The sequence below is a fragment of the Ambystoma mexicanum genome, chromosome 11, assembly GCF_040938575.1.
Source record: "Ambystoma mexicanum isolate Mex_15411 chromosome 11, UKY_AmexF1_1, whole genome shotgun sequence".
NCBI lineage: Eukaryota > Metazoa > Chordata > Amphibia > Caudata > Ambystomatidae > Ambystoma > Ambystoma mexicanum.
The window spans coordinates 1292216844-1292229318 of record NC_090934.1 but is presented as its reverse complement, the minus strand read 5'-3'; the positions used below and the strand labels follow the sequence as shown (position 1 = coordinate 1292229318).

The 12475-nt window shown below is 44.8% G+C and overlaps 1 protein-coding gene across 9 annotated transcripts in view; it reads right to left on the bottom strand.

Annotated features, from left to right (window-relative positions):
- Positions 1 to 12475, bottom strand: part of FAM227B (family with sequence similarity 227 member B) — a 1598354-nt gene that overhangs the window by 433495 nt on the left and 1152384 nt on the right. For all 9 annotated transcript variants that reach the window (XM_069624770.1, XM_069624767.1, XM_069624774.1 and 6 more), the window contains one exon: positions 2002 to 2138. In XM_069624770.1, the coding sequence (XP_069480871.1) occupies positions 2002 to 2138 (137 nt within the window). The remainder of the gene's footprint in view (positions 1 to 2001; positions 2139 to 12475) is intronic.

The following is a 12475-nucleotide window of genomic DNA, read 5'->3' as shown; positions in this document are numbered from 1 at the left end:
TAATTGTATGCAGCAAGCTGGCATCACATTGATAGTAAAAACCTTGTGAGGACAAAAAAGAATGCCAATGTTTCCAAAATCTTGGTTTCCAGACTAAAGGGACCGACTAATGCTCTAAACCGACAGAGCCCGGCCAATCAAGTGCAGGCAGACATTTGACACCAGGCAGGTCATACGTGCTGCTGGAAAGAATCATAGATTCAAGTGGGTTCCTAAACGAGCCCTGATACTTAGAAAGTTTCCAAACATGTTTATTTACTCCTTTAGTTTCAGGCACTATCTGTCCAGTTCCCTAAGAAAGGATCTACAGGCCTCCAAAGAAAACCGTTAACCATTGTATTAAAGCCATGCAAGCCCGGAGTCACAGGGTGCTTGTTGATGGACCTTCTGTGTAGGGGCGGTCTGGGTTCCCCTAATCTAGCCAGGCATTATGAGACAGCGAAACAGAGACTGATAGGCTGCAGGAACTCACTGGATTCTCATGGTTACCCTCTATGGGGCATCATCTGAACCCATAAGAACAGCAGAGCAAAGGGCATCTGTACTAAACATACAACATGAATCTTAATCAACATATGAAAATATGTATTGCAATTAGGCGCACACAGAAACTGTCCCTCTCCTTTCCCCTTTTACTTATCCAGCAAAATGCAGATTTCTTTCAGGGTGTCTAGAGATGGGTTGCCATCTGGCGTTTTGGAGGATGCAGTATGATGTTTAGTGGGTTCTAAGACAGAGTTGTAAAAACCATCCAAATATACAAGATGGATTTTCAGGTAACAGAACTCGACAAATGAGAGAACTAACTGAGTCAGCACTGGATAATGAAAGATGTCAGGTCCAGAGTGACTAGAAAGGTAAGGGGATTTGAAACGGGGTTAACATGAAGCTGAACTGCCAAATAACCAACGTCTATGCTGTACAGGATTTTGACATGTGTCTCGGGGGAATGCCAAAGACATACAAAGCACAAAGGATTAAGGATGAAGAGTGAAATCAAGCCCACATTGTAGACAAATAAACACAAGGACAGTGTCTTTACCGATATGTGTGCAGCACAGAAAATACATTGGAAATTAAGATATAAACAGTTCGTACTACAAACTTTACTCACTAAAAAGAGGCTCATACTCCCAACATAAAAAGTAAGGGGTGAAAACGCCTTTAACCACAAATTGGAAACAAGGGACACATAGGATGCTGCACTGCGTTTCCACTCACACAGCTCTATAGATGTGTTCAATCAATGCAGTTCCATAGAAAGAAGATCTAATATCAATATTTCCTAATAGGAACTTCAGAGTTAAAATGCATCTTTCTTTTTATATCACGTTTTATTAGTTTAAAACATAACACAATTGGAAACACCACCAGAATAAAGAAATAGGTCAACACATAGATGGAATGAACAAATCATTACCCTGCCAAGTGGAACAAATAGATGTACGACTAGCAGGCTTCTTCCCATTTACTCCAAATTCTCTGGAACTGTAACGGGCAGCCCCTCTGTGCATTATATAAACTCCTTTCAAGCAACATACATTCATCTACATCAGAAACCCATTTGTTATACTTAGGGCTTTCATGTGTTCCCCACATCATGGCAATATTCCGTTTTTATCAGGATGATGGTGAAGGACAAAACACGCTTTTTTAGAAGCGATTAAAAGAGGTTTCAGCCCGACAGCAATGATTTAGGTAACATGATTTGCTAGATCTGAGGTCTGCAACCTTTGCAGATGCCTTGATCAACAACTTCCATCAACCCTAGCCAGCTTAATCAGTGGAGAAGGATCGTGGGAGTCATAGTCCAAATCCTCTGGAGAGCCACACGTTGTAGACGTTACTAATGACGCTTACTGAGGGCTTACTGCCATTTGGTAGGACTGGTTTGCATTCTATCCTTAAAAATGAGAAAATAAGAACATGATTTCTATCAGAATAGACATTGATGCAGATGAAGGCCCTAACAACATAGTAGGCTAGATATAGATTACAAACCTCTCTGCTTATTGCATTCTCTGTTGAAACGTTTAATCCAGACTTAGTGTCCTCCCTTGCTTCTCCAGTTTCTTTGTGCATCACTTTTGCATCACGAATCAGATCATCCAGATTAAAATCCAGTTGGCGCCTCAAAGCTAAAAAGAAATAAGAGAATTAAGTAAAAGATCAGTTATGAGTAGTTTCTGGACATCACTGAAAACGAATTTGTCATTTTATGTTGAGTAGTAGTCTTTCCACAATTGCACTATGCACAGTATTAGCAAAGCTGTTGCTTTAGCATATTGTGAAACATACAGATAAAAGTAAGTATGCTGACAACTGCCATTTTATTACAAAATGGAGCAATCGGGCAACAAGAAACAGGATAAAGGTATTGCAGCTTGGGGGTTTTAGGAGCCACGCTGCCTACATTGTGCCCACAGTTGTGATGAACAAATTACTTCCCTTCTACAATGTTCTAACTGGTGGATGAGTTCTTCCTCCCACAGATTCATCTTCAAAATATCCTCCAGGAGCAAGTCTGGCTTCAGAAAAGTTATTGAGGGGTACTGTGGATCCACGTCAGTCAGCATCACTGGCACTCATGACACCGGATGTGAGCTCCACCACTTAACCTCAGATACGTCCATTTTTCTCCATGCTCTAAGGCTGAGAAACCACGGAACTGAAAGAGGTTACTAGCATTCTGTTGGGTCTTGAGTTGCTCTGAGAGCTGCCAAGATGTTGATGAATGTGGGTGAATGGCAGCACAGAGAATGTTCCATGAGTGACTATGCATAGAAGGTTCTTTGTCTAGCCCTTGAGCCTAGGCTGAGTAAGCTATAATGTATCACCTGCAGTTCGTATTATGAAGCAGCAAAAAATTTTGCTGTGCATACATAGTTGTAAACGTTGCATATTTGTACATGTTATGAGTGCTTGGCATGCATATCTTGATGGATGATGCCTTGCGTTTGCTTGGTATGATTTAAATTTTACAGTTTCTAGATTTGTTGCTTTATTTTTGCCCTGTGTGATTACTTATTCGTGGTTCTGTCGGCTTTTCTCCTACCAAGGTGTCTCGTACTGCTGGGTCAGGTGTGTGCATGTATGTGTATGCTCGGCACAAGTTACACCCTCGTTCTTGTTAAGTGATTGGGCAGCCGCCACTGTGTTCGTCCACCATCACCTGTCGTCTATGGTTGTTTGTGGGGGTAAGTATGCTGTGGGACTCTTGTCAATGCCCACAAAAACCCTCTCATTGGCCGTCTTACTGCTCTTGGCTATGCCAAATACTTTTTCTATTCTGACCTTTCATCTCTCTGCTGACAAACCCACAACATTTTTGTGACCGCAAAGCTATGATTCCTCCTGAAAAAAATGTAACTTATCCTCCTCTCTGTTGATGGTTTTGCCTCCTAATTCAAAATAAAAAATATTGCACTTTGTCCAACCTCTTACCTCTCTCATACCCTCTCTACTCTGCCCTGTCAAATGTGGTTCTATGTCCCTACATCAACATGATTTTTTTTCGAAATAATTATTTGATAAAATTATTTTGAAAAAACGAATCAAATTTTATTTTTTTATATATTTGGGGGGTATCCCTCCAAACCCTGATCCCTATGTTGGAAACCCTACACCGACCCCCTTCTAACCCCTTCTAACCACTTAGCCCACCTCCCATATATTTCGAAATAATGTAGTCGGAAAAAATGATTTCCGAAAAACTCATGGGGATGAAACAACGCAATACCGTCACATGTACCCTTCCCTCATTATACAACATTTCTTCCACCACCTCCAGTGAAAAACGTACCCATCTTCTGTTACCCATTCTCTTCTCAGCTAGTCCATCCTATGCTTCCACTAACCACTTTTCACATCAACACTTAAAGCGCTTGTGTGAGTCTCCATCTTACCGCTCCAACCTTTCTAATATTTCAATTTTCACAGTCATCTTCCATGCCGGCCACAAATTAGACACGGTCATCACCACAGTTAAGAAACTTACTGATGACCCTAAAAATCCCATTCCTACAGACAAGTCTTTCGCCTCCCTCGCCACTCCAAAATCCTTAACAGCTGTTGTTGTTAACTGAATTGTTAACTGCCTCAAGAATCCCATAAGCGTGAGCCTCCCCAATCGCATTTCTGGTGCAAACCCTCTACTCAAACTGATGACACTCCAATCTCTAATTTTGTACTCACTGCTCACCACTCTCACTTCCTTTCCATCATCATATTACTTGATCTCGCCACAACCTTCCACACTTGGCACTATGCCTCCCTCGGCTTTAAGGACACAGCAGTTGATTACATGGACTTGTATCACTTCTGCTGCTCTTTCTCCATAGAAGGGACATTCAAGGCCTCCCTTCCATACCACACCTCACCCCATGCTAGCTCCTGTGACAGTCTTTGGTTCACACTCCTCTCCAATCTCTACACCCTCATCCTGAGCAAACTCATATCTTCCTTTAGCTTTCAATACCACCTGGTTGCGGATGACACCAGACCTTCCTCTCCTTTCCCTCATTCACGCCTGCCATGTCTAAACTGTACCTTATTACTGTACCTTGCTGCCCATCTTTTACTTGATGGCCATATTCTGCCTGGTTAAACTCCTGAAAGACAGACATGATCTTTCTCCCTTTCCCCAATGCTAGAACCACTCTCTCATCGTCTTCCCTCCTGATCTCCTTACACCATAGCCAAGGGCTCGCAACCCCAAAGACCTCTTTGACAGTGACCTAAGACTCCATTTGTTCACACCTTACCAATCACTCAGCCAAATCTTGGTTCCCTATCCTAGTGCTCAGCAAACTGGATTACTGTTCAATCCTACTCCTTTGTATGCCCGTCTATTCGTTCTCACAATCTACAACCTACCTAGATCCTTCCCCACTATGCTGAATTGCTCTCAATTGAAAATCAGTCTCTACGTTTCTACTCGTCCTCAACAAACCCATCCATGATCTTGCTCCAGTCTACCTCACCAAATGCATTTCTCTCTACTTCCCCTCTTAGAAGTTTGATCCTCCGCTCTAACTCAACTTTTCCCTCCCCCGGCCACCCTGTAGCAGTTCCCGCTTATGCTCCTTGGCTCTGCTTTCCCCGTCCACTGGAACACACTCCCCAGAGATTAAAACCAGGTCATCATTGGAATTATTTAGGATCAGAATTGCGCTCCCGGGAATTGGTGTCTTTCCCGCACCCCAATACCATTCACAGAAACTCCAGTCTAGCCTCCCTGAAAATGTTGCTCATGAATGCAAAAATGTAAATGTACATTGCTCACGTTCTCTGGAATTAGTCTCTAAATGTACATCTTATTTATTTCTGTTCTGTAGTCACTATCCCCAGTCTGTGTTTCGTTATGCTACCCCTTCATCAACTGGTTACTCTCATTCAGACATCAGCCCCTTAATATCAAGGCATTCTATTGAGGGACTGCATTTATCTGTATTGTTTTATATGCAAGCCATTTCAGGTAGAGATGACACTGTCCAATAAATGCAACACATCATTTACAGTTCATCATGCTTTTAAAGAACAAAAGTGTGAAGCCCTTTATATGTTTAAACATTTGTTGTGTATGGTAGACTGCCTGGGTACCTGTCTCTAGGGTACAGATGCACCTAATTAGTAAAGACATGCTAACGCTGATGTACCCCAAGGGAGAGGAATCTGATATCTATTGTAAAATGTTGCCATAAATGCTACTGGATGACTATGAGCATAATAGGCAAATAAACCATGATATGGGAGAAGCCCAGGAACAGTATTCTATACCTACAGTATTAAAAATATGCATGTGCCCGAGAGATTATTATTAGTTTTTTTACAAACCGATATTAGATGGGGATATCCCCGCCTATTGGCTTTTGGCAATGCATGCACTGAGAGCTTCAACTAAAAAATGGACATGTGCTAATGGACTGCTGAGGCAGTGCTTTTGAAAGCTCTTGGGTGCACTGGCTGAAGGCCACCTGTCCCTCCATCTTGGATTGTAATGGCATAAACCTGCTTGGGCAATGCAGTACTATTCTCTACCGGATGTGCTTCAGGGGGCATCAGCCCCAAACCCCTCACCTGAGGAGGAAAACACAGTATATATTGTTAGATTAGAGCAACTGACCCGGAATTGAGGAACCACGCTTTTCGAGGTGGATAGATGGAAACTGAAGGACTTTGACTATTTACAATGTGTTGTATTGTTATAAAAGGTTGGTGGGGATACCTAAACAGATGTATGTTATGTTGATTTGTACCGCACACTGCTACCACCAAGGGGCAGTCTCCTGACGCTCGTGTGGCTCTGCAAGAGAGGGGTGTGGGGAGCTTAGTGAAGAAAGGGTGAAAAGATAGGTTCAGAACTAGGAGGAACTGGCATCTGTGAGTGTTGTTTTGATTGTGGTTGTTTGTGCTGGAGGCCCCGTGTGTTGTAACCGTATGGGTAAGACTCAGTGCCTGGGTGTGTGGTACTGTTTTGTGATGGTGTTTGTTTTTTGTGTGGGGTTGTGGTGGGTTTGGTTGTGCACACTGGTTAGTTAGTATCCATAAAGGATCCAGAGTCATGCGTGGCTGCAGCTGTAAGATTATCCAGTATATTGGTGTGTAATTGCGTTGTTGCTGGTTTTACAGTCTATGTGGGTGGTTCACTCTAGGTGTGCTTCAGCATCTAGGGATGGTGGGTGTGAACATATAATTGATTCATGGTTGGTTTCTGTGAAGTGTGGCTAGCCCAGGTCTGGTGTAGTGGCGTCAGTTGTGTTGGAGGAGCAGGAAGGGGAAATGGGTTAGTAAGTCGGTCGGTTTGTTTGAGCCTTTGGTGCAGCTCTTTAGTTGCCGCTTGACGGTATCTAGCCAGGTTCTCAGTTGTGGTTCTCCAACCCATTTCATCTCCTTTCTAGTGGTTTGTCTGTGGTGTCATTGTTGCCAGTGTCCCTTCGAGGTTGTCATTGTCTGTTGAATAGCCAGGTTTCGAGTCATTTCCTGAAGGCGATGTGGTCTTCTGTGGTTCCAATTTCTTTGGGCATGGTGTTCCAGATGTTAGCAATTAGACCGGAGAACGCTGTCCTGCTGAATTTCTTTTTTTCATAGTGTTTTGCCTCTATTTGTAGGTTGCTGCTGGATCTTAGGTCTCTTCCTGGGCGATATCGGCTAATCTTGTCTTGGAGGAATTCAGCTCCTTGTCTGTGCGAGACTTTGTGGGCAATGCAGAGTGTTTTGAATTTGGTGCTTATTTTTACTGGTAATCAGTGTAGGCTTTTCAATGCTGGAGGGATGTGGTCTCTTCTGTTTAGTCTTAATAGGATCCTGGCTGCTGTATTTTGCACCCTTTGGAATTTCTTGGCAAGTCTTTCCAGCATTCCTAGCTATAGGCTGTTTGTGTAGTCAATTCTTGTGAGTATCAGGGATATGATTGTGAGGGAAGGAGAGGTAGGAGAGTAATCCTCTGAGTAGTCTTAGGCGGAAGAAGCATGTTGTGGTGATTGCGTTGACTTACGGTTTCAGGGATAGTCTATTGTCCGTTAGTATTCCTAGGTCATTTACTACATCAGTAGTCTCTAGTTCCGTTCCCATGTTGGTCAGCCAGTCCAGTTGTGGGTTCCCTCCGTTGAATCCTGCGAGTGAGAGCATTTTTTCCATTTTTGCTGGGTTTAGTTTAAGGTTCATTGTCATCCGTTTGTAGATGTTTGTGAGACAGTTGCTGAGGCTGTTATTTTGTTCCTGGGTTCTGTTTGTTTTCACAATCAGTTGTGTGTCCTCTGCATAGTTGTAGGCAGTAAGTCTGTGGGTTTTAATGATTTTCATCAGTGGGCATATGTAGATGTTGAAAAGTAAAGGAGAGAGACTGGATCCCTGTGGGAATCCGCAGGATACGTTTTTGATGTTTGAGGTGAACAGTTGTAGGTGGGTTCTTTCGGTTCAGTTTGTTAGGAATGAGGTAAGCCAATGTAGAGGAGCAGCTGAATGCCTCTGCAGAAGTCCAGCCCCCATCCTTCCTATATGCTGGAAGCCAGAGTTTGCGACATGCACGTCACCGGTGAAGAGGAGCAGCTAAATGCCTCTGCAGGAAGTCCCAGCACCATCCTGCCTATATGTGGGAAGCTGGAAACTGTGACATGAACAATGCCAGTGATGGTGCCTATTCCACAGAGAGTCTTTTAGAAAAGGTATCCATTGAGAAGACCCTATATGATGTACCCTCATAGAGATGACAATCTCTTGGAGGAGATCCCCGAAGGAATATGAGGATGAGAGAAAGAGACTGGTGACGTCACAAGAAATTAGCGTGACGCACTGAGAAGAATGGTCGAAGAAGAAGATACATAGACCTTATAGAATCTGAGGACAATGTAAAGAATCGAGTAAACTTTCATATATGGAATGAAGATTGCACGTGTGAAGAGCACTGCAGAAATGCAAGTCGTTTTTTATAACCTTACAGATGCAGCAACGCAAGTAGACTAAGTAATCTTAAAGGCTGGCTATACGTAGTGAATAGACTGAAGGCAGTCCCGCCATTATATAGAATCTGGACATCAGTGTCACATATTTAGTAAGCGCAGACCCACGAAGAAAGAAGGACCAGAGGGCTGTGTCGCAGCAAGGAAACAGATGAAGATCGAGAAAAGGCCTGGAATAGCTGTCTGGCCTGCTGTCAAAGGATGGCACAACCAAGAACCGGTTATCTATCCTTGAAGAACAGTGCCAAGTTTATTTATTCAAGACAATTAAATGCTGCAAAACCAGCCAAAATATGGTCTCCTGTCACATGAGTCAAGGATGAAAATAGGAGTTGGGCGTGCAGACCTGAACTGTGATAAGAGTGTGCCTATACTCCCTTTTATTCTCAGGAGCAATGATCCTTTGCAAGGACAAACTCAAAGACAGTCTGGTTGGCAGACGGCATGAGTGATGAGTGTTGGGCTAATTGACACTTGGGGTACCAGCTTATGTGCTGCTAGTGAGCCGAATGTTCAAGAAGGGTACAAGGGTGCCAACCAATTGTAGAAGGCCATATATAACTAAGGGCCTTATAGTTTGGGAGCCAATAATATGCTATCTATGTACTTAATAACTGATGAAGATGACTTGCACTAGGGGTGGGCACAAGTTGTCCACCTGACTGTAGAGACCCAATGAAAACACGTTCCTATATAGAAAGTATACTTGGATGTTCCCCTAAAACCAACCACAACACCCCGTAGGTTTTCTTCATTTGCCACCTAGTATGACATCACGAATGACGAGTATTTGCTATGAAAGAATTTAATTTTTTTTCATAACATTTTATTGGGTTTTACAGATAAGCATAACATCAACAACATTACAGTTATTGATAGTCGCAACAGCGTGATAATGCCATTCGAGCTGTCTGGCAGGGGAGGTAAATATTGGTGGTCTGATCGCTGATGTCCATGACCCTATCTATTCGCGGTGTTCGAGCGGGTACCCAAGCTCTCGGTCGATCTGGTATGAGTCTATAGTTTAATAAAGCGGGCTGCCTTGGAGCCATCTTGTTAGTGGAGGCCTTCTGGTGAGAGCTGGGAACTTAGCTGCGTACTCCATAAATGGGTCCCAAATGTTCAGGGCTCTATTCAGGGATACTGAGCGGATTGCTGTGACTTTCAGCCACTGCTATGTCCCAACATTTGGACCACCATAGTGCTATTGAAGGGCCGTCTTCGTTTTTCCACAACCGGGCCATTGCAATTTTTGCTGCTAGGAGTAGGTGCGTGCATAGGCGGGGGATGTGACCTGAGATTGGGAATGCACCTCCTCCTGTTTCACCCAGAAGGATAACCCCTGGGTCCCAGGGGATGGATAAACCGGTGATTTCATTGATGTGTTTTATTACCTCTCCAGTATACCTCTGCCTTCGGGCAGTTCCAGACCATATGAAATAGTGAGCCGGGGCAAGGCAACCACGGCAGCAGGTTCCGGGAATAGTTGGGTTGGCCTTGTTGAGTTGGGCCGGGGTGACATAGTACCTGTAGCAGAGTTTGTAGCCGTCTTCCCTATTCGTGATGCACTGTGAACTTTTATGCAGTCTGTACCATATTTTCTCCCATTCCTCGACCTCTATTTCCCGTCCCAAGTCGTTCTCCCATTCAAGCATGTACCTTTCTTTTTTGGAGGGATCTGCTCTGTCTAGGAGACGATAGAGGGCAGAGGTTCTACCTCTTTTAGTTGGGGTTGTTAGGGAGAGTTCCAGCGCTGTTAACTCTCTGGAGTATTTTTCCCGGACCACCCTGTGGGACAGCCAGTGCCGGATTTGGGCATAGTGGAATCTTTCTCGCTTGTCCACCCGAATTTTGACTTGCATCTCTCGAATGAAATGGGCATTCCCTCTTCTAGAAAATCGCAAGTTTTCAGCAAGCCGTCCTCCCTCCAGGGCTGGAAGCTGAGCGGGGACATGCCTGGTGAGAAATCGGGATTGTTCCAAATGGGGGTTAGGGGACCCAGAGGTCCTCAGATACCCCATTTCCGGGCAGCTGCTTTTCAGCAGCGGACGATTGTGGTCGTTGCAGAAAGGGGGCCGCTGTTTGCTTGTGGTTTTATGTTTGGTAGATGTGGGAGTTCTGAGGGTGTTACCGGGCACCAGGCCTCCTCAAGTTGTGTCCATTTTGGGGTATCTGCCTCTTGTGCCCAGGAAAATGCGTGCGACAGCTGCGCCGCTAGAGTGTATCTGGCCACATCGGGTACTCCCAGCCCGCCTTGCGCTTTCCCCGCATCATTATTTTCTTTTGCAGAGCTGATAGGGCAGGACCCGGAATATGGATCGGTAATGCTGTACAGTAGTACAGCCATCTGGGGATTAGGTTCATTTTTATGGCGGTAATCCACCCGAACCACGAGATTTCGTGGGACTTCCACCTCTTTAGGTCATTTTGGAGTTCTTTAATCAATTGCGGGAAGTTGCCTGAGTACAAAGGTGACAGGTCTTTAGTGATATGAACCCCAAGGTATTCGATTGATCCTGTCGCCCATGGGATCGACATTAGGGGACTCAGGGTAGCCCTTTCCTGCTTAGAGAGATTGATTGCTAGGGCTGACGATTTGTCCAGGTTTACGCTAAACCCTGATAGAACCCTGAGCTCTTTGATCTCTTCCCATAGGGCCGCCAGGGACGATGCCAGGTTGCACGCTGTTATTAACATGTTGTCCGCATATAGCGCAATTTTGTATTCGTAACCTCCCACGGTTAACCCTCTTATCCTAGTGTTTTGTCTTAGTCTCACTGCGAAAGGCTCAATGGACAGGGCGAAAATCAAGGGTGAGAGCGGGCATTCCTGCCTAGTGCCCCTGGATATTGCTCCAGACCTGGTGCCGTTGACCCGCAGTTGTGTGGTGGGAGTTTGATAGTTGGCCATAACCCATGTGATGAAATTTGGGCCGAAGCCGAAATGCTCCAGGACAGCCCGAATATACCCCCAATCCACCAAATCAAAGGCTTTATGAGCGTCTAAGGATATGACCCCCATTCCCACCTCCAATTTGTGGGTGCTTTCAATGATATTTATCGTCCTCCAGATGTTGTCGTGGGCCCCTCTCCCTGGAATGAATCCCGTTTGATCGCGGTCAATCAGTCTTGGCAGAATCGCTCCCAGCCTGCCAGCCAAAACTTTGGTAAAAATCTTGCCATCGTCAGCGCCGGAGCGGAGTGTAATCGGGCGGTAGGAGGTAGCCAATTCAGGGTCTTTCCCGGGTTTGTATAACAGTACTGTGAGCGACTCCACCATTGACCCAGTGACCGATCCCGAGGACAGAAAGGAGTTGAATAGGGCCGCCATCTGGGGTGCTAAAATCCTGGCATATTTTTTATTTAAATTGGCATATAGGCCGTCTGGGCCTGGGGCGGTGGATTTGAGAGATTTAATGCCTTCAGTGATTTCTTTGGCAGTGATGGGTGATTCTAGGGACTCTAGTTGGGATACACTTTGGGGGGGTATAGTGCGCAAATATTCTGGCAGGTTGTCTAATACTGTGGGTTTCCCCGGCATTATGGCTTTGTGGTGCCTCACCAGTTCGCTAATTTTATCTGTCTCAGAGTAGCGTGTTTTCCCATCTTCTCCCATTAGTTTGAGGATATTGTTTCGGCTGCGGATCTTTTTCAACTTTTGCGCTAGCATTTTGTTTGCCTTATTCCCTTTACTATAGTAGAACTGCCTCGTGAAGGCTAATGATTTGGCAGTTCGGTCGGCGCAGTGCATTTCTAGCGCTATTTTGGCCTTCCTCAGAGCTCTCTGTTTTCCTGGAGCTGTGTGACTTCAGCTCAGCTCCTAGTTGGTTCACATTATCCTCCAGCTTGGCTGCTGCAATATTAGAGATTCTTCTCTGTTCCGCTCCGGCGCTGATTAGGGACCCTCTGACAACTGATTTCATTGCATCCCAAATGATGTTGATGGGGGAGTTCTCCGTTGTGTTCTCCTCAAAGTGGTTGGATATCGTTTCCTCCACTTCCGTTCTGATACATTCA